The sequence below is a fragment of the Haliotis cracherodii genome, unplaced genomic scaffold (genome assembly GCF_022045235.1).
Source record: "Haliotis cracherodii isolate W230 unplaced genomic scaffold, xgHalCrac1.p SCAF_12, whole genome shotgun sequence".
NCBI lineage: Eukaryota > Metazoa > Mollusca > Gastropoda > Lepetellida > Haliotidae > Haliotis > Haliotis cracherodii.
Window position 1 is genome coordinate 9981095 of NW_027266267.1, and position 22483 is coordinate 10003577.

Sequence of the window (22483 nt, forward strand, 5' to 3'; positions counted from 1 at the left end):
TTCAATCGATGACGTCATACGGTGCCATGACGTCAGTCAGTGAGGTTACAATGTTTAAAGAATTTGCAGCATGACAAGTGCCGTGAGGAATTCTACAGCATCGCTTTATTGTGATCCTAGATTGATGTAAACTATATCGACTATGTCTACTGTCTGAACCATGTCAACTGCCTGAACTATGTCCACTGTCTGAACTATGTCGACTGCCTGAACTATGTCCACTGTCTGAACCATGTCGGCTGTCTAAACTATATCGACTGTCTGAACCATGTCGGCAGTCTGAACTATGTCGGCTGTCTGAACTATGTCGACTGTCTGAACCATGTCGACTGCCTGAACTATGTCCACTGTCTGAACCATGTTGTCTGTCTGAACTGTGTCGGCTGTCTGAACCATGTCGGCTGTCTGAACTATGTCGGCTGTCTGAACTATGTCGGCTGTATAAACTATATTGACTGTCTGAACCATGTCAGCTGTCTGAACTATGTCGGCTGTCTGAACCATGTCGGCTCTCTGAACTATGTCGACTGTCTTAACTATGTCAGCTGCCTGAAGTATGTCCACTGTCTGAACCATGTCGACTGCCTGAACTATGTCCACTGTCTGAAATATGTCCACTGTCTGAACCATGTCAGCTGCCTGAACCATGTTGACTGTCTGAACTATGTCGGCTGTCTGAACTATGTCGGCTGTCTGAACTATATCGACTGTCTGAACCATGTTGGCTGTCTGAACCATGTCGGCTGTCTGAACTCTATTGACTGTCTGAACCATGTCGACTGTCTGAACTATGTCGGCTGTCTGAACCATGTCGACTGTCTGAACCATGTCAGCTGTCTGAACCATGTCGGCTGTCTGAACTATGTCGGCTGTCTGAACTATGTCGGCTGTCTGAACTATATCGACTGTCTGAACCATGTCGACTGTCTGAACCATGTCGGCTGTCTGAACTATATCGACTGTCTGAACCATGTCGACTGTCTGAACTATGTCGGCTGTCTGAACTATATCGACTGTCTGAACCATGTCGACTGTCTGAACCATGTCGGCTGTCTGAACTATATCGACTGTCTGAACCATGTCGGCTGTCTGAACTATGTCGGCTGTCTGAGCTATGTTGGCTGTCTGAACCATATCGGCTGTCTGAATTATATCGGCTGTCTCAATTTGAACTATGTCGACTGAATCAATCAGGAAAGAACGCCAGCATCACTAAGTTACCATTAGCTGTCTTACTTTTACAAATATTTGAGATTTTTAAGGAGAGTGATATACAGTCATTATTTTGCTATCTGAGATACTTACTATTTAATTCTCCTGAAATCAGTTCATCTAGTGTACCTACAGTTGTTTGTATTCATCTGTACACATTGATTTTCAAATGTCTGGCGATTCTGAATGAAACTATCCCTAATGGACCTAGATCTAGAACCCAACATGTATGTAAGCGATGAATCATTCACCAAACTACTAGTATACCATAAATTTTGTTTTAATAAATAAAGATTCATTATAAAATATCAACTCTTTGTATACAAACTTATAAATGAGTCAATAATATAATAAATCAACAATAGGAACAGAAAGTTATCAAGACGCGAATATTCCGATCAAAAGTGTGGTGAAACAGTTTGGTATGCATAGTACAAAGGTTTATACTTTACAATAACATAGGTATACTCTCCAAGGTAACAGTCATATGTTAAAAGTAAACTATATGGAAGGTAAACAAAATTGTCACATCACGAGCTATGTATAACTGTCCTTTGATGTCATCATTTTACATGCTTCTTTGTGTATTCACAGGATCTGGAAATGAATGACATATATTGAAGGTCAGTAAAATAATGTCAGTATCACATTAATACAGTACTGAATATGTCAGATTTGATATAAATTGTACATTAGAACAGAGAATGAAAATCGCTTCATGTACACAGTTTATTATGATTATGTTTCTCAAGGGTACAGCTGTTGTAGATAGTGGTTACCGTACTATCGAGCACCGCTGTTCTGGTATGGAGATGCTCTGATAGACTCGTTAGATACTGGAGGCGTCTCTGTCAAGTTTTCGTGGGTACTTGTCTCTGCTTCGGCCTCGACTGCAAATCGGATTCGAAACGCATTTAAAAACAATTTCAAATTATGTATACGCTTCTGAAGGTAACACAACACATGCGGGTATCATGACAGTATCTTCACTGGGTTGAGAATGATTGAGAACTTCTATAGCATTTAAAATGTCACTGTGTTCATCTACCGTTTTTGCTCTCGTAAATCTTCAACGGGGCGTGATGTTGTTTTTTCCGATCCCTCTTTATCGATGCTTGAGTCCTGAGCAGGACCACTGATTTGATCTGTAAATATAAGCCACAAAACCATCTCCATAGGCTTGTCCATTGCACAGATCGGAATAAGTAAAGTTTCGTTGTGTTCATTGTAATTCCTGCATTCTGATTAGCTGAATTCGTCGTACCTGTTATTTCATTCATTTCCAAATGAATGTAAAAAAAAAAAGCCATGCCAACTGAAGCAGACTACTTTTATGTCAACGTTATGTCAGGGAATCCCAATATTACAGTCGTGGGAATTCCTTTTCTGTTCCCGCGTGTCGTCAAGCATATTTAGGGAAAGTCATGCATAGTTATTGTTCAATCTACCCTTTGATACCGAGGGCCGAGAAGGAACGAAACATCAAACGTGCAGACTCGCTCGCCTGTTTTTTTGTCTGCTTGCCTGGGTTCTTCAAATTGTATGTCTTTGGGTTTCATTTCTAACCAGCAATTTTCCAACTGTGTCTTATTCTCAAGGAACTAATGATTGAAGCTGGCGGTGACAACCGCCTTCTCCCAGACATATTTGTTCAGGTTTGTTACTGTCTGACTGTTGCGGCTCTTCACGCTTCTTGCCTCGAGTGACAGGTCTTGTGAACTTTGTTTTGATCCTACTCTCCGTTGATTAGCTACTGTCTTTGTAGGCGGGTTAAGTTATGTGCATAAATTAAACAATAACCTGATATCATGTCAAGCCATATCATGCATTCCCACAACTGGATGTTTACCAGTTTCGTCATTTTTGTCTGCTTTGATATATAAAACTGTTGTTGGTTAAACTATTGTAGATAACACATATTTTCGTTGTCGAATTTAATTATAAGGATTGACTGTGTACGGGGTAAGGACATAGACATACGCAAATAATTTCCATTTACAATTCCAATTATGTTGACGGTAATACATCTGTGCGGAGGTCTGGAATTCAAGCAGGTACTTATGAATGACAAAGACACCCGGCCCAAGGATATGCAAAGTTCAGTTCTGTAAAATAATAATAACTGAAATGATTTGCCACAAATCTCATCTCATGAGACATATAGACATGAAACTTTTTAATATCAAATAGCCGCAAATCAGGCACTAATATCCAACCCTTACGTTAATCATAGTCATGTAATTGACACATTTTGTTTGCCTATTCTAGACATTCGAACTGATCGTAAATATTCAGTTTACAAGCTTCCCATTACAATATTAAAACACCTGTGTGTTAACTTACTGGTATTGTTAGATTCAGGAAACAGAATAAAATATCAAAATGTTTGAAATGAAATTGTTATTTCCCCTTCCCTATAGAAAAAAAATGATTGACCCACTCTGACATTTTATTAATGAATTAACAGACTGGAAAAAAACTCTCAAAGAAGAATTTTGTATGTTATTGTTTGGGATAAAACATGGGGTTGGTGGATCCATAGACCCAGTAAAGAAACCCATCACTTACATATGTTTGCTGGTGGATAACATTGCTAGACTTAAAATAATCTAATCGATGATAACATTTTAAAATGAGATAATTGTCAACGATACCTCCAAACTTAGATTATCACCCATTAACATGCTTAAAAAACAACAACAATCATGACAGTCTGCATAATATAATGAGTGAGTGAGTGAGTTATGATTTTACATCGCATCGGCATTGAACATGTACGTATAATCGACTCTACCTTCAGCAGAGATTTCTTAGAATTATCTAAATGGTTTTGTAGCCTTTGTGTATATATTTACCTAAGTTGGAATTTACATACTCCAAAGGATTACTACTATACTTTGTAGATAATCAACGCATTTCTTTACCCTGAATCGCCGACCACCCTGCAGGATATTTGTTCTTTAGAAGCTCACTTCAGGTCACAGTTGTTGTAGTAATGGCATCATGTTTTGGCCCGGGCCACCAGAGAGCAACATTGATGAAACTGGAGAACTTTAATATTTTAAACTTTAACACTTATCTCCGGATATTGTTTTCTCATAAAAAGGTTTATGGAGACAAGACATGTCCTTTTTTCATTATTATATTAAACAAAAACGTACTATGAATGTTAATACATTGTTAGCAGTTTTGTTTTAAATTATTTCTTTGTAAACAATTAACATAATCATCAAAAGGTACAGGATAAAGAGTTATACATTTATTACAAAATTACATAGCTTATGGACTTTACTGTGTAATTAAATTATAATATGGAACGTTGTCAATTATATTTCATAAAGACTGGGCAAGACATTATACAGCATTCCCGGCAAAGGGTCAAGGATGTAGTATTTTTAATTTCTGAAGTTAAGCGCCGCCCACTCCCTGATTATTGACAGCATGGTATACTTTTCGTGATACATAGGCGACCTCGTCTTCTTTAGGCCTCTGTATAGGGATGAGGGTACAGTCAATTCCATGAAGAACTCTTTGGTAAACCAGATATTTGGTGGAATTCATCCATACGTTGTCAGTGCTTGGCGGACGGTGGAGTAGCTTAGTTGTTGAAGTGTTCGCTCATCACGCCAAAGACGCGGGTTATATTCCCCACATAGATATAATGTGTTCAGCTCATTTCTGGTGCCCCCCGCCGTGATAATGTTGGAATATTGCTAAAAGCGGCGTAAAAGCATATGCACGCTCTCATGCACTCTGTGCTTGGCCAGTGTCGGAATATTTATCAGTCGGACTGGGACGAGAATTCCGGACATGGTATCGACAAGTACCCTGGAAACGCTTGACTTGCTAACTCCGTGAATGTTGCCGATCTCACTATAAAGACCCCCTTTAGCCAACTGCCTCAACCACACAACACTTGGACCTGTGTAGAATGGGAAGACGGACGGTAATCATAAACTCGATTACCCAGTCCTATGAAGACATGTTTCAGGAATCCATATCGAAAAATCAAATCAACATATCTAAAACATCTCGTGCCCGACTGCTGTCTCTGAAAACACGTTCGCTTCTGATACGCTTTCTGTTCAGGATATCCTTGGCCTGTTTTACTACGCGATTTACTGGCGATTTTACTACGGCACCAAGGGCCCGGTTCCACAGAGCGAAGTAGTGCTAAGGTGATCGTACCTCCCATATTGTTACATAGACTTATGGCAAATGTTATTTTGATTTAATTAATAATTACTGGAACATTCCATGCACATATAGATAAAAGGTGTAATCAAAATTATCCCCTATCTCTAAGGAAAACCTTTGTGATCGATGTAATTGTGATTCATAAACATCATTGAATTAATGTCATTGCAAATATATATATGGAGCTTCAGTGTTAACTATGATGTCCTTGTTACAACGATGTTAATGCGTATATCAGTTGATGTTAAACCCGATAGAGAAAGTGTGTGAATATGATTAACATGTTCCAACCAATACAATTGGCAGTTTATCGAAATTGTCTTTTCACATCTAAAATTCTTTTTCAAGGTCAATATTCCTCAAAGAAATAAAGTAAAGATAAATGATGGTTAATATTGATCACGAAATGTGGTAGTGTGTTGTATTTATTTCCTTTTCACTGAAAAGCAATACCTAAAGGCGTTTAAACAATGAGTGCGTGAGAGAGTATGGTCTAACGCCTCACTCATCAAATATCACAGCAGGGACATCGGAAAATGTCTTAAATGACTGTAAACACGTGGGGAATTGAACCTGGGTCTTCGGCATGATGAGAGATTTTTATCTACCAGGCTACCCCGCAAAATGTAGAATACACACAAGCACAATGATTAATAGCTGTCATTGTCATGGTAATGTCAAATGTCAAGGTCGCTTTGAAGGTCATTCACTCACGAAATGACTTGAGGTATTGCTGGCATGGCATGTAGACTTAATATTTAATGTTCTATGTAAGTAATGTTCCCGCATTTGGTTGGATGACGTTATAGGTCATGGTAAAGTTGACGTAACAAAATATCTTTTATTAAAATATATATCAATAATCAAAATTTGCTGAAACCTTATAAACACGATAGCTAAATATATGTGTGAGTCTGCTAGTCAAGGGCATTAAACCGGAAGTGATTATGACTTTGTTAATAAGGTAGCCAGAGTCATTGTGATGTATGTTTCGAGGAAGTATGTCTGAGGCAAACTGACACCTGATGATCAGGATATTTGTGATGGGACTACTTCGATGTTTGCATGTAAGGATTACAGAGAAGTATGCAGTCATATGGAATCGAACAACAAATAAATCATGTAAATTTTGGTGAAGAGACAAAAGCTTTATTAATTTGTAGCAAAGGTGGTGACAAAAATTGAGAATATATTACAAAATAGTGCATTAAATATATCTTCATACCATTGATTGGCATAGTGAGGTAATGGTAATAATGGTAATAAGTTTATTTCAGTATTAAGTGCATGTACATGTACATGTATTATATACAAAGTGGGGTATGGTTTTAACAAGAAACTGTATGAATGACAATTGCTGTTGTTATGATGCTTGAAGTTTTTGATGCATATACATATACTTGAAACAGGGGATTGTATCTAACGTCAGAACTGTTTACGGAGAGAAGGTTGGTTGGTTGGTTGGTTGTTGTTTAAAGCCGCACTCAGCAATACTCCAGCTATATGACGGCGGTCTGTAAATAATCGAGTCTAGACCAGACAATCCAGTGATTAGTGTCATGAGCATCGATCCACGCAATTGGGATCGATGACATGCATTAACCAAGTTAGCGAGCCTGACCATCCGATCCCGTTAGTCGCCTTTTACGACAAGCATAGTCACCTTTTACGGCAAGCATGGGTTGCTGAAAACCTATTCTACCCCGGAATCTCCACGGGTCAGGAGAGAAGGAGTCATCCAAACACTTGATTGTTAGTGCCTTATTTCAGAGTTTGGTAGCTCCATTCAAGGAATAACAAAGATTTTGGAATTCCATGAAGAATTAGATCACCGAAGCTGTCACGCTGTTAACGTACTGCAGCGGCCTGAAAATGCTGCCGTAAGAAAGACATTACGTTCAAGAGATCAATATTAGGAGTGGCGTCCACAATCATATGTATTCCAAGCCTGTCTCATGGACATAATAGTTATGAGTGTTTATCTTTTTAACTTTTTTAATGAGTGTACTAATGTAATATCATTTATTCCTTCGAACCAAGACGAAATAATAGTTCTAAATGCATCAATGCACTATGAACGGCAGATGTATTTGGTATCTTGTTTGAGATGAGGTTGGATCGTTTTAATCCAATGCAATAACACTGATGTGCTAGATTTAATTGAGTGTTGTTGTTTTCAATTTTAGTTATGTATTCCATGCAAAGGACTATTTTCTCGTATCAAGTCTTTGTAAGGCATTTAGAAGTGATACACATAAGATGAATTTATGGATGTCAACTTCTTTATGGTTAGGAACACAACGTTTCGGAATATGTACTTACTCCTTCGTCAGGTGATTGAATGCCATGAGGCAGACAGCATACATATGTACGTGTAAGGACAGCAAAAGGAAAAAATTGCATTGTCCATTGCCTATTACCAATCAATGACATGTTAAATGTTGGCTTCCATTTGTCCATTGCTAATCACTTTTCAGCGCTAATTATCTGTTGGCTTGCCTGTTAAGTTTTCCCCTTGTTATCTGTTTTACTTTTGTTGTCCGTGCAGGTACATATATATATCCTCTACCTCATAGCATTTTCTTTACCTGATGAAGGAGCAAGTACTCGTATACACAAGTTGACATTCATAAATTCTCTTCCTTATTTTCTCGTAGCACAAACAAGGTGAGAATTTATTCGTGTGGGCCTAATATGTGTAATGTAAAGACGGCCGTTTCCTTTTAGGTTGGTACTTCACATGTTGTCAATTACTTCATATGTTGTCAGATGTTCATAGATGTTTGAGGGTTGGACAGCATTTCTATCAAGAGCAACATATTCTCCTCTCGTTTCAAGATGTAGGTTATCGCCACCTGAAACAAATGCCAAATTTGTAAATACATTTGGACAACTTGTGGATTTGAATATATACTGATTCTTTGAAATTAGAACTGAAAATGACCAACAATTGAAAACACAATTTCCATAATGCAGGTTCAAAATGTATTCTATTTATGAAATCTAATGTCATTAAATAATGAAGATTCCAACAATGTTAATGGATCAGCATGTTCATATTTTCACAAGTGGGGATAATAGGTTAGAACTGATACCCAGTGACTAAGTTTGTCGTAAGAGGTAACTTAATGTCAGTCTCCATGACTTGGTTGATTGTGTATAATCGTATTCCAATTGTGTGGATCGATGTTCATGATGTAAGTCACTGGATTGTCTACTCCAGACTTGACTATTTATAGACATCATACAGGTGGAATATTAACAAATAACAAACAAATCGTCTTATTTTTAATAATAGTGTCAGACCAAAACTGAGGGCAATTGTGGTATTGAAAACAAAGATCATATATATAGAAATCGGTGTATATGGACATAGCAATATATTGAACACTTGGACCTACCACTGCCACAGATCTCGAAAGCCCTAATTAAAGATCAGGAGCCAGATTGATAATGCATCCGTTTGAAACACTTTGAAATCTTAATCACGTGTCTTGTCCCATTGACCTGTTCTGTTGTGTACCATATGTCAGTTATGCGGGAGAAACACTGTATGGTCCACCTCCAAAATTACCAACTAAAGCAGCTGGGCACACAGTGAACTCAGACCTTTGATACAAAGCTAGTTGTCAAGCATTATATTTTATTGATAATTGAGTATGCGTACGATCGCGCGGGAAATTTGAAACAAATACAAATGTATATTTATATCATTTCAAATGATAAGGATATGAGGTAAGGCGCTGATGCCCCAAGGACATTTTCTTACTAGGTTTAAGAATTACATCTTCTAAGTATCCACCAGGTGGATCAAATTGAAATTTTAATCAGACGATTGAATTGTGTATCAAACTATTGCTTTCAGCTTTAAACGTATAGTGTCAGTGGTGTCAATGTCAACATATATAGTTGATGAAATCCATTCTGAATGTGTAAACATTGCGCAGCCAACGTGTATCAATATATTGATAGACAGGTGTATTAGGATAAGAACCCTACATGCAACTGGAATGCAAAACTAGTGTCATGTAAAAGAGTGGACCTACCCATCACACCTGTCCCTGCCAATGTCCCTGTTATGACTATTCTGTCTCCTACAGTAGTAGGGACGTACACAGGATTAATACGCTGTCCGGGTCCTTGTTGATCATTACCAGAAGCAGATCCTCCAGGGCCGACTACAACCTTGTCCTCAGCCTGGTGCACAGCGTCCCCAGAAGGCGGATATACGACTGCTACCTTCCGTATTCCTTGTGACACAGGTACAACCAAGTCATCATGTGTATGAGTGTCTGATGATGCTGGCACCTGATGTAGTCAACGGCAAAATAAATATCCTATGTAAGTTACGTTAGCTTTTCGACATTGATATGTTATATCAACAATTATATCTTGGTTATGGTTTTGGGCTGCCAATGGTTAATCCATCCGTCATTTACTCGCATCAATACTATATTTATCAGGGCATTTATGATTTGCAGAAACCCAAAGTCTTCTATTAACTGCCTGACGAAGGAACGCAGTTGAAAAGACCGAGGGCTTCTGCAATGATAATAACCTGAAAAATAGTGTTACCGTTATTATAGATAAAATGGATAGAATTTTTTATCACATAAAAAGAAACAACAATATTGGTTATGAAACATTTACTGCAATCAACACTAATATTAATGTCACTGACCCACTTTTCCAAAAATGAAACGTCATAGAACAAACCAGATGACATCTCTATTGAACGTGACGTCACCTACCCCTAGCCCTATGACGTCTTCTAACAACGGCCCGTCGTCAAGCAAATATGAGGGCATTATCAAGTTATAGTGGCCCGCACATTTTCGATGATAATGATAATTCTACCCATTTTAGCTATAAAGACGAATATCACTCAATGTGAAGAATATACTTCTGCATTGTGTAATATGAAGTGTTGTGTATTCACGTCGGTATCAGACGTATTTGCTGGCCATACACAGTTATAGTGTTAGGTTCAGAGCTGGCTTACCTGTTTTCTACAGCGGCGGTAGCAGCAACCGACAGTGATAATTATGATGATAATAACAGCTCCTGCTACAACTATAGGTAGCCATAAGATAGCTTCAATTGCTGTAACAGAATAAATTGTATTTTCAACACACAAGTTTTCAATTAATAACTGTTGTTGTGACAAAGTAGCTGTTAAGTATTTGCAAAATATTTTATTTCAAGGATGACGTGAATTATTAGATGGACGACATATCACGTCTTCACCCTCAATTACACGATATTCGCTCTGACAAATAATCCGTTCATGCCAGTGTTACATGGCACAATAAAGTGCCTATTGCTGCTCCGTTGACGATCTCATTCGTCATGGGGTTGCTGTTGCATCTTCAATACGTTCACTATTCCGTTTCTCTGCACACGGAACAACCTGGAACTCCCTATCTCTGGGGATCCAATGCCCCGAGCGCTCACCATCGAGTATTGTCATTAGGTTTGACATGGATGTCAGAATTTAGTACAGTAAAACATTGTTTCCCCTTTGTCGATAACGTCATCAGAGAGATGCTATTGTGTTGTGATCAACATGAAAATGTCTGACAACTTTGCCTTTCTCGTTTACACGGCGCGTAGACGTTGATAGTTAGCAAGCCATTGCATAGCCTACGCGTTATTTACAGTTAAGCAAAAGTCGTATTTATAGCACCTGTTAACTAAAGAATTAATGTGTGTTGTTCACATTCAAAAACACAAGTATGAAGATAATTGTCCCAACAATAAAAATTACAATAATTACGAATTGTGAATCGCAACCTCAATATGGAGGAGATGCATTATTATATTTCGGAATCAATTTATTTTTATTGAACTTCATATAAAGCACAGTTACCTTTTCCCGTTTGTACAAACTATATAATATTTGTTGCATTTCAGTGTGTGCGTGATGATTTAGTCGATGGACACCCCAAGATAAATATCACAATAACTGTATTTATGCATAAATGCTGAGCTTGCAAAATGTCAAAAAGTTTCAGTAGTTTATTTACCTCAAAAAGAAAACATATCGAAATAAAAAAGTATCTGACAGATTTCTCGGCACACAACTACCAGAAACGGCCATTGTTGACTTTTGGCACATCACATTGAGCGGCATGCAGTCTAATTTTTTTTAATTTTTCACATTCGATAATTATTTTTTGTTAGAAGAAATCACTCACGTTCCTTAATTTCTAAATATTTAAAGCTTTCGGTATAATTAATAATAAACCAAAACAAACTGATTCGTAACTTCATCGATTATCTGGAAGTTGTACGATCATGGCAAGGGCAGTAAACAAACAGCACCACGTGCAACGTGATTACGTTATACTATCACAATCCTATTTATACATCTAAATTAATTTTCTGGAATTATTTACACGGATGTATAAATCTTTGTAAAAAAAATATCTCAGGCGTGGCCTAACTCGCGATTTGTTTATTTGAGCAAAGTCAGCACACGCTGAGAATATAACAAAAAATATCGGATGATACTCAAACTCTGAACTGATATACCTACTAGGGAAACCATTCAAAAGAACAATCATGCAGATTATGAAACATAATAAAAATACTTGCAATTTCATCGGGCATTTCAGAAACCGGAAGCAAGTAACATCTGTCACACATCGAGGCGAAATAGACATCAATTCAAAAGAAATTTAGTAATTTAATATTTATCGTCCCCTGTTTACTATTTATTGAACTTGGTAGCAGTCTGTACTCATATGTTTCATATTTTGTCGTGATTGTCGCGGGTGCGTAATATCAAATTTGTGAGTCTAACACCGAAACCGTAATGGATTCCACGCAAGATGATTTTGGAATTATTTTATGCCAAATGACGGCAGCCAGGAGCGAGATAACATATTGATATGCTATAATAATAACATCACAATATTGTTACTGTTCTGTCATTGCAAGAAGGACAATTTCAAATATTCAGGTTGTTTTCGAAAACGTTTACCCCCTCCAGTCTTTAGAACGGATGAAACTAGGATCAAGGCGACTGGGTGGATGTAGTAGGGTCCATGTGATTTTGTGCCCCAAACAAAAATTTGCTCAAAATACTTGCTTATTTTGTACCAAAGAGAACTAAACTAAATCTATATAAAAATCATTTTCATGTTTATTGCAAACAATGAACAGAACGTTAGGATAAAACATTTCATCAAGTTCATAATATCCATGACTAACTGTACGTGGTCCTTTGATGAAGTCATTCCACATTGGCAAAACTCAAATTGATTGTTTGTTTTTGATAGGAAAGTGAGATCTTGTCACTGACGAAGAGACCAGTTAAATTGGTAAGTTAAGTTATTGTTTTGATAGGAAAGAGATAATAAATTAACTTTTTGATACTAAGTAGTGTGTATATTTGAAACTAATACAAAATTGTTCCGGGTACAAAATCATATTCCGGTCTTGGTATAAACTTTCAAATGGATTTCATGAAATGTAGGAAAAAAAATAATTCTCGTCAGTATGTTTACGCAACCACGGTAATAACAGGGAGACGGCTTATGCTTTGTCCTTAAAGTGGAACAAATAATCTGAAAAAATATGGACACCTCAGAAATTGGGGCTTTTAAAGTTACAATGCTTTCTGACTTGTCAGATGGTTTGACGTTGGTCTATTAAAGAGAAATCCTTATGATTTTTAAAAAATTAACTCAGAGTAACAAAGAGTACTCAATGATTGACAAATGTGATTTTATTACTGCAAATACATGTACAACTTTTTTTTTGCAATTCTTATTTCATGATGGCAAGAGCACGTTTATACACACCAACTGATGAAAGTGTGACATTGTGATTGCATACAAGGGGAAAATAAGTCTGCGGCAGTGCATGTATGCGTAAGATAAACCACACAAGGTGCGTGGGTGTGGCTGACAGGATAAAATACACCTGACAAGGGTAATCATGTACACAGGGACATTTCGTTTCACTCCACCCAGATGGCGGAGACATATTGAACATGATATGGACCTATACTGACTGGATGTACAGAAACCTATCAAATAATCAAGGCTGGTGATAATCTGTATGTACTTTGAATATTTGTACATCACATCGGATGATAGATGAAAACATGTTGACCACAGTTCACAATGGTCCATGTTCCTTTTAGAGACATGCATGAGCGTCACTGTCACACACCTGAGCAGACTGCAACAAACCTGGAAATTCCTGCCATCCTACAAATTATTTCATTGGTGAGAACCCAGAAAAAATACATAAGTAGGGCTATTTCCATGTACTTTTCTCCAACAGAACCGAACGCCAGGAATGGTCAATGTGCCCTATTGCTTTTATGAAAGATAAATTTCTCTTATAAACATATGGCTATCTTACCAGCTCAAATGCCACCCTGGTTCTTGTGATTAAAAAAACAAAAACGACATGTACCGATGCAAGAAATTAATGTATCATATTTAGATTAAAATTAAATTTTAGAATTGTTTTGAAACAAAAAACTTAATGCACAAGATTAATGTCCATAAGAGTTCTGCGTACATATGTTGAGATCTTATCTATTAATTTATTATTCATGGTATACTAAAATTAATTCATAACATCAAATAGTTACTTATTCACATAATTGATGTTCATATTAAAGATAATAATTGTTGAATATAATATTTTTAAACTAAAGGTAGTAATGATAAGTTTGATCAGTTACAGAACAATATGTGGTGTCCTTAAACATAATCATTGTGGAAAAAATAACAACTAAATATAAAAAAACATAACCAAATATTTGGAAAGCTTTAATCATTAACAAATCTATCATCAACACGCAATAATGGCAGTCTTCATATTTAAAGAATAACTTTTACAATGCTCCGTGAAATTGTTCTAAAATGATGCTTAATTCTATAAATGTAACATAAAAGGAAAATTATCCCGAACTTAATGTGAAACTGACACTGAAAATATGAACGTTGTATTTTATCGATATATATATATATACGTACTTGCGTATATCCTATCATATTCAGCAACGAATGAATGTTATTTTGAAATATGTCATGCCTACTGTCGCGCACCTGCTGTAGAGGATGATCATTGCCAATCGACGATATCCACGCAGTATTGCATGGGACACACTTATATATTATAGTGAAAACATAGCGGAAACATGAATCATATCCATTTATATTCAACGGATAGCGATCCTTGAATATCAACACAAATTTAGATAAAAGATACCCAGAAACTGTAGATTCATCGTCTACCGTTTCCGGGTCACGAAGCATGCAAGGTCAAACGGATTCAATATTACGCCAATTATATCGTCAAAGTCACATTTTTGTTTCATATTTGTGGTTATTAATGATATAATGTAGTGATTTGTATTTTTTCTGTTTGTGACGGGCGAAATATTTCAAAATTTACAGTCATTGTTTTGTTACGAAAGATTATCAGCAGACTACCCCTGTCTGTGACATCACTTCCGGTGAACTTTGTACTTACTGAAATATTGCTATCAGAATTCACGATCTTTATTTTCCTTTTTCTCTCGTCATTTTAAACGGAAAATGACAAATGAAACATTCCTTGTTGAGAAGATCATCAACTTTCGCCAAGGCATATATATGAAGGCAATGTGAACTTGTTCAATGTTAAAATAGCAATAAGTTATGCTGACGTCAGACGAAGCCCGCCACGTTTGATTTTCGTACATCTACTAGCATCATAACACGGGATTTGTATTCAACTAAAACACTTGACATTAGAATTGGTGAATATTTTTAAGTCATTGATTGTTTCCTGCAAATTTTGTAACATGACACGTTAGATTAATCCGACTTTTCCTATTTCTGCAATTGACATGATGACCTCGAAAATTAAGGGTTTTTTTCTGTTTAACAAATGGATAAAAACTTAATTTGCCGATGAATAAAATCGAATTTATACTCAGTTATTATAATTATTAAGAGATCGGAAATATGATTATTGAAATAAATCTGCACAAATGTTACGATTTAAAAAGGTTCCCATCATGAAACTCCAAACACCTCCAATAAATTTTGCGTTCGCTTTTGTATGATTGAAAACATCAAGCTATTTTTAAATAGTAATGTCTATCCGGAATAAATGTGCAAAATATTTCTTCATGAGCAATTGGCCCTTGTTTAATGAAGCATAGACTGTTTGATATCACCCACCCTCTTTAAAGCACCTTATGCTAAAACAATTCAGCAGGCTAAAGGTTAATTAATTGCAGTTCTCCATGAAGAATTGGTCAGTCGTGTTTTTGTGTGTGTACATCATACACTTTTCAGAGAGTTTGAATTACCGGGTCTTTGCGTCGCTGTCTCGAAATCCGCCGATGTAGTCTCCATGTACCGGCTTCCTGTTGATAACGATTGTGATGACATATGAGAACGTTCAACGCCTATAAATAAATAAGTCACTTACTTTATGTTTGGGTTTGTTCCATGGGAGCTTCGGGTAATATTTTCACGACAACTTATCCAAGATACTTAGTTCATTTAGCCTGATCTTACGTTTGTCACTTAAATGAGCCGTATTGCATAATTACATATTTTAACTAATTTAGAGCTATTAATGATTATGTTTGTGACAATTTACTTTATTGCTTAAAAATGTATGGTACAACACAGTGATTATGCCATACCCACCTATTGAATAGATGTTGCTTCTCGGGTATATAGCTGTTTCGTTAACAATTCTCCCGCACTGCCACGCAGATCCTTGGTCTGTGGTGGAGTTGAATCTGAACGCTATACTATGGGCGGTGCTATTGCAACTCAAATTGATACGGCTGAGTATGTCCTGCCCATAGGCGAGAGTCTGCTTAACACAATTAGTGGACTGTTGAGTTACGAATTTAAATTTGTTGCCCTGCAGCCACCCGATGTTTACTGCAGATTCATCACGGATGCTACAGGTCAAGGTCAAGAGGTCTCCATCTGTTGTTGTTAATGGTGAGCTCGTCAGTGAAAAATCACCTACGGAAGCAATACAATCGTCATTAAAGTTTCATATATAGAACATCCAATAGGCAAGAGAGCAGTCATTCACTTGAAGTTCAAATATGGTAGAGAAGCGAGGCAACCACTTTACTAATCTCAGAATATAAAGTACTGTGTAAACTATGAGTGCCACGATGTTGAACCTGAGATGATTGGAGGGATGAAGGTTTCAATGTTGATTTTATGCACTAATTGACATCTTAATTCACAGTTGACATTTTCTCGGGAACATATATGGTCCAGTGGCACAAAGGGGGCTGCATTGTGGGAGACCATATATTATGCATAAGGGTTTATGGGACGTTAACGCGTCCGCTCATCCCAGTCTGATTGGGAACAAGGTTCGTTTTTGTGTTTTGAACTCTCAATGCCATAACCCATGGAATGATCACAATTTAGAGTTATTTATGGGAGGTTTTGAACAAATATTTTGCATAATAATGCATCTACAGGACTGTCGCCAAAACGATCGTGTGGGGTGCAGCAAACACGACTGTTCGTGAAAGCGGAAAACGGCAAGCGGCAAGCCACTCGTCTTTGAGCGAAATTTTGTCAACTGTTTTGGTTGTCATGAACGATCTGGTGGCATCGATTTTCCACCTGGTTACCATGTTTGATTCTACGATAAACCCCTTCTTATCGACAACACAATTTCAGCTTTGGCCCAACTTATTCATTTGCCTATGATTCTAAACTGACGGCCAAAAGAAACTAGTCATAGTTTTAAATCACCCGAGTTATAAACCACAAACGATAGATAAACCACAAACGATAGATGCATAAAGTAAAATGTATCGACATGATCAACAAAATCAACATTTAAAATGGCAGTCATGCAGCAGACATTGGGGTAGCAAAACAAGATTTCAACTTAATCTGACAAAGGGCACACACATCTAAAATTGCTCAAGTTCAATGAAATGTCAAATTAATAGCATGTATGACCACCCCCTGCTACAAGACACGTACAAACTATCCGGCGCAAAGACAAAGTCAGTCGTCTAATGACGTCACTTATGATACGTCGCCCTTCTTCTTGGAGAGCATGGATCAGTTCTTATCGGTTGGCTGGAGGATGTGGTCCATGACATCCCAGAGGTGTTCAATCAATCAATCTTTATTGTATGAAAGGCCATTGGATACACATACAGATAAACAATATCATTTACAGCTGTACAGCGCATTATATAATTATTGGATAACTAATATGATGCTTGACATGTAATAGAGGTATTGTAATAACAGTGGTAATAACCACAGTGGCAGCAGTAGTAGTATACAATACAAAGGGAATACAAAAGGAATGGAATAGAAATTTGAAGTTTTACGTCGCAAAGGCTTTCAGCCATTGCGCGACTTTTAATACAAAAGGATCTGTCAGTAATATACTCATCATGTCAAGACAATTAGACAATTTAAATGTATATGCATTTCTAGTAGAAACAAACAAACAAAATGAAATGTAGATACTCCTAATCTAGATGCGAAAGTTTCAAAACAACTAATTATTTCTGGACATATCGGAATATCGGAAAGTAATTTACTTCGCACTCGTAGACTTTGATAGATGTATTGTAATAGCTTAGTTAATTTTTGACTAGGGATACCATTAAAGGATAACATTTTGTTCATGGAATAGTGGTTCTTAGTGATATCATATATTGCAATCTTAGGTTGTCGTAAGTTATAAACAAAAAATGTAATTCGTTTTCAATATGGTTTTCTCAGAATGGACAAAAACGCATACCCTTAGGAATAGAGGAGAAGCGACCCCTGTTGCACATCAAATTATTTAACCCTAGTCTAAGTTTAATAAATGTGTCTCTATTTCTTCTGTCTGTTATAGTGTGCTGGTAAACCTCTGGTGTCAGACAATATCTAAAGGTTTTATAGAAGTCGTATCGTGCACTTTTATCTAGTGACGACCTCCAGTTTTGAGTAAACATATCAACTGCTACCTGCTTAAAAGAGCTGAGACAATACATTTTGTCTCCAACGCTTTGATTAAGCCAAACATATCCAAATCCGTGAGAGAAGAGTATGGGAGTGTTCTATGGGGGACATGTCTGAAGTAGCGTGCAGACCACGGCAACACGTTGACGTTCCTGTCTGCAAGGAGGTTCTATACAATTCGCGTTGTGTTGAGTCGGTTGTCGAAATATTCGAACGAGTCGGACGACAAATGTCATCCATGTAACGCTGAACGGTCAAATTACCGTCAACGATGACCAGTGACGCTCCCTCCACGAAAAAGCACGACCTTCTGAACGCAACATGCCGCTGTTTATTCTTTCCTTCCGTCTGATATCAGCTCTGAACAGACAGAACCGGCTTGCATCTGCCAATCACCTCGCTGCCAACGACGTACAGTCCGGGGCCATCTCAATCTCTGACGACGATTTTGTGCCGTCAATAACTGTCCTCTGTTAGTTCTGTAATCCCTAATTCCTTGAACCATGAGCCACCTGGCCACTGCCTGTCGACTAACCTTATACCTTAAGGCATTTACCGGTCTTTTACGCAAGTACCAGTCTTTATTGGGCGTAGTTACCATGCACCTGCCTGTTCTTGGTCTGTCTGCCGAAGTGTCAGTCGTGGCATTTATGTGGCTTTTTTCCATCAGTTTGAGTGTCTAACATGCCGTCATCATTTATATACCCTTATTGCAAGTGTAGTTTCGGCTGCTGGACGTGTATCATTTTCTGCATAGAGCATTTGTGTGTTTGGACGATATGTTTCACATTAATTTAGTTTATTAATCTGAACACTTTCTTGTTTACAGTGGTGAAGTTTCTTTTGGCTGTCAGTTTATATGGGTTGTAATAATGAGGATTTTTTGCATGCGATTCCTTACTATTCCTAAGTAATGTTATCATTTCTTAGATGAATACCCGTAGGATATTGCTATAGTCGCAATATTGTTGTAATCTCACTGATACAGAGTTATTAACTTATATTATCATAATACTTGCAAACGAAATTAATTCTTGTTAGACACAAGGGGGCACTGGTGGCCCATTCGTCTAAGGCGCCGCGACTCTCTGTGCAGAGTTGCGTTACTTCGGCAAGCCAGAAACCTATGATTGTGGTTCGAATCCAGGTTCGCCCCGAATATGTTTCTAGGTTTGTCAGCACCATACCAGTTCTCGTAGGTTTCACCGAAGTGTTAAACGTCTGAGACCTGCATCACTTCGTGCTTTCCTCCCACATTTAGCTGACACGCAATGATATAAAGGGAATAATGTTAAAAACAGCTGAACCGAACTCACTCACTCTTATACACAAAATAAATATTTGGTGAAGACAAAAAATTGAAGACACGATTATATGTAACACTCTATGTCACACTTGTTTCACTTTTTTGTGTATGTTTGAGTTTAAGAGTGGAACTTCGATTCAAGATTAGTCGTATAATCCCGTACAGTATGGATTGTAATGTATTGTCAATATAGTATACATCTAGGCAAAGAGTTCAACCATGCATGAACTAATTCTAAAACGAACAAAACACTAAAACCTTACTTGCATGGGAAACTTGAACAAGACGAGTATGTGATATGATATTGATTGGGGTAGTGAGGAATTATATAAATTGTGAAATAAAGTAATCCTACTGAGGGGCCACATTCCTATATATTGTATGAAACGCCAGAGAATATCTGATATTGTCTTTGACTATTTCAACAGATGCAAACAATTGTCGTGTTACCTTGAATGGTGCAATAGTCGGGTTGTGAACCTCAAATAAGCAGTGTGTCGGCGACTGTTTCATTCTCGTACTTTTTTTACGTTTGTAATGTTGTGGTTAAGTTCATACCTTCTGTTGCCGGATAAGTTACAGCGTATCTTAATTATATGCTACTACTGCAATACCTGTAGGTTCATGTGATTATTTGAACTCGTTATACCTATATTATACCATTTCAGATAGTCTCTTTGTAATACTGTTGTGAATATATTATGTCAATCCTGTCAACTTTATTATATTGTTTTACTTTACAATAGGTATCTTGACTAACATATACTGTATCTTGTGCGAATGACTACTCGGGAAATGTGTTTAGATATAAGGAGTCGGCCATATCGTTTTAACCACTATTCAAGTAATAATCCTTAACATGTAAATTATTGTACGTATGATGCTGCTGTTAATAATTCTTATCAACAATTGTCATACAATCCTTCGAATTCTACTAGTATGTCATGTTCATCGGGCGTTTTTTGTTCATATGTATATCTTTGAGATATGTGATCTAACTTTCTATTCACTCAGGTCTTGTGTTAGTGTGAGCTTAATGATGTTATCATTTTGCAATTTAACTTACTGCTTTTAAAGTAAATGTATAACACAAACTGGAAAACCCAAGATATTCAGAATTTGAAAACAGAACATAACCAGCGGCATTGACATATATGTGAATACACATCATTACTACACATTAGTGTGGAACAAATTAACATAAAAACGGTGTATCCTTTGTGTATAAAGGGAGTGTTGTACTCACACACAGGTGTTGTTATGTTTGCATGCTAAACTCAGGGTAAGACAACAAAGCTACTAACATGCTGGACGACTTCACGTCTGACTAAAACTGCTGATAGTTGGTGAAATCTAGATCAATACCTTGTGTGTTTCCGTATCATAAAACTTGGAATAATATTTGGAATAAGAAGTATCTCTTGACAGCCTGCGGTGAGGTAACACATATTTGTTATCCCTAATATATTATATTTACGTTATCGAAACATACGAGATTAATAATCTCTAATGTACCTGACATATTACTATTTACTACTTCCTGTTGATTGAAACGCGCCATTTATAATACAGTTCCAAATGATTTACAGCCATTTATGCTTATATAATTACTCTCACAACGGGAACCCACTTTTTAATCTTGAGGGGATACAAGAGTTTACCACAGGGCGTACTAAAAGTAGTTCCCTCTAGGAGACTTCATTTGCAAACTAGGTATTTATAGGATCATGACACAAGGTTTATCGGATTGGTTTATTGCATTGAAAACACTATCCATTGTATATATTATAAATTAATGTTCATGAAAGTTTGCTGTTATGCTGACACTAGACTATCTACTAATGAGACAATGCAAAACCTATTACAAACAATACATCAATATATCAAGCTCTATCAATGTCTGGTAACCTAGTGGTTAAAGCGTTTGCTCGTCACGCCGAAAACCCGGGTTCGAATCCCGACATGGGTACAATGTCTGAAGCCCATTTCTGGTGTCCCCCGCCGTGATATTGCTGGGATATTTCTAAAACCGGCGTAAAACCAAACTCAATCACTCACTCACTCATTTGCAAACTAGGTAGTTTTGGATCGTGACACAAGGTTTATCGGGTAGTTTTTTTTGCATTGAAAACACTATCCATTGATGATCATGAAAGCTTTCCCGTTATGTTGACACTAGACTTCCTAATAATGAGACAATGCATACCCCATTACAAACGATATATGAAAGTCTATCAATGTGACGAATGATAAGCTTTTGTGGTTTATTGTAATTGACGCGTGGAGTCATGGGGCATAGAACCAATTCAATTTAATATAGCATAACAATATGAGAATCCCAGTTGGAAACGCTTGTCTACTTTGTGGGTGGTCCATCATCTTATTAATATGTGCATTCGTACTTGCCATTAACATGCTCCTCTCCATGGATAACACCTATCCACATACATATCAGTATATTCCACCAGGTCTTCATTGTAGCATCACACGGCCTAGAGAATGTCTTCCTGTATATCCTTCCTACACAACCTGTGGTGTCCTAGACTGAATTATAGAATCCATTTCTCTCACCTAGAAAGAAACAGGAGGTCGTAAGCAGCACATATTAAACTATTCTACTCACAACAAAGCATGACTTGAGTGTGGCTTCATACTTGACAGCTATATGTGATCGCCAATATTATTGCATTGCATCAACAGCATGACCTGGATATGAAACGTCCATATACCCCAGTCCTCTCACAGTCAGGGATTAATACTCTTTCCTTCTTACACGATTCACACTTGACAG

At 37.2% G+C, this 22483-nt stretch overlaps 2 protein-coding genes across 2 annotated transcripts; both read right to left on the bottom strand.

Annotated features, from left to right (window-relative positions):
• Positions 1 to 243: 243 nt before the first annotated feature.
• LOC139456981 (110 kDa antigen-like) lies at positions 244 to 1134 on the bottom strand. The gene has a single exon (XM_071238441.1). It carries the CDS (start codon positions 1132 to 1134, stop codon positions 244 to 246), a length of 891 nt encoding a protein of 296 aa, XP_071094542.1.
• A 7011-nt stretch (positions 1135 to 8145) lies between these two features.
• On the bottom strand, positions 8146 to 22227 carry LOC139458171 (uncharacterized). Its single transcript, XM_071239506.1, has 6 exons — positions 22099 to 22227; positions 16080 to 16409; positions 15734 to 15790; positions 10412 to 10512; positions 9456 to 9717; positions 8146 to 8264 (listed from the first exon to the last, which is right to left on the bottom strand). Exons 1-6 carry the CDS (start codon positions 22166 to 22168, stop codon positions 8146 to 8148), a joined length of 939 nt encoding a protein of 312 aa, XP_071095607.1. The 5' UTR covers positions 22169 to 22227.
• Between the last annotated feature and the right edge of the window lie 256 nt (positions 22228 to 22483).

Bases quoted from the DNA above. Each gene is read 5' to 3' on its own strand.
- LOC139456981 (XM_071238441.1), bottom strand. From the start codon at position 1,134: ATGGTTCAGACAGCCAACATAGCTCAGACAGCCGACATAGTTCAGACA.
- LOC139458171 (XM_071239506.1), bottom strand. From the start codon at position 22,168: ATGAAGACCTGGTGGAATATACTGATATGTATGTGGATAGGTGTTATC. The intron at 16,410-22,098 runs GCAAGTACGAAT...TTGCTTCCGTAG, and splicing joins TGGAGAGGAGCATGTTAATG to GTGATTTTTCACTGACGAGC. The intron at 10,513-15,733 runs GTAATTCAAACT...ATTCTGTTACAG, and splicing joins GACAGCGACGCAAAGACCCG to CAATTGAAGCTATCTTATGG.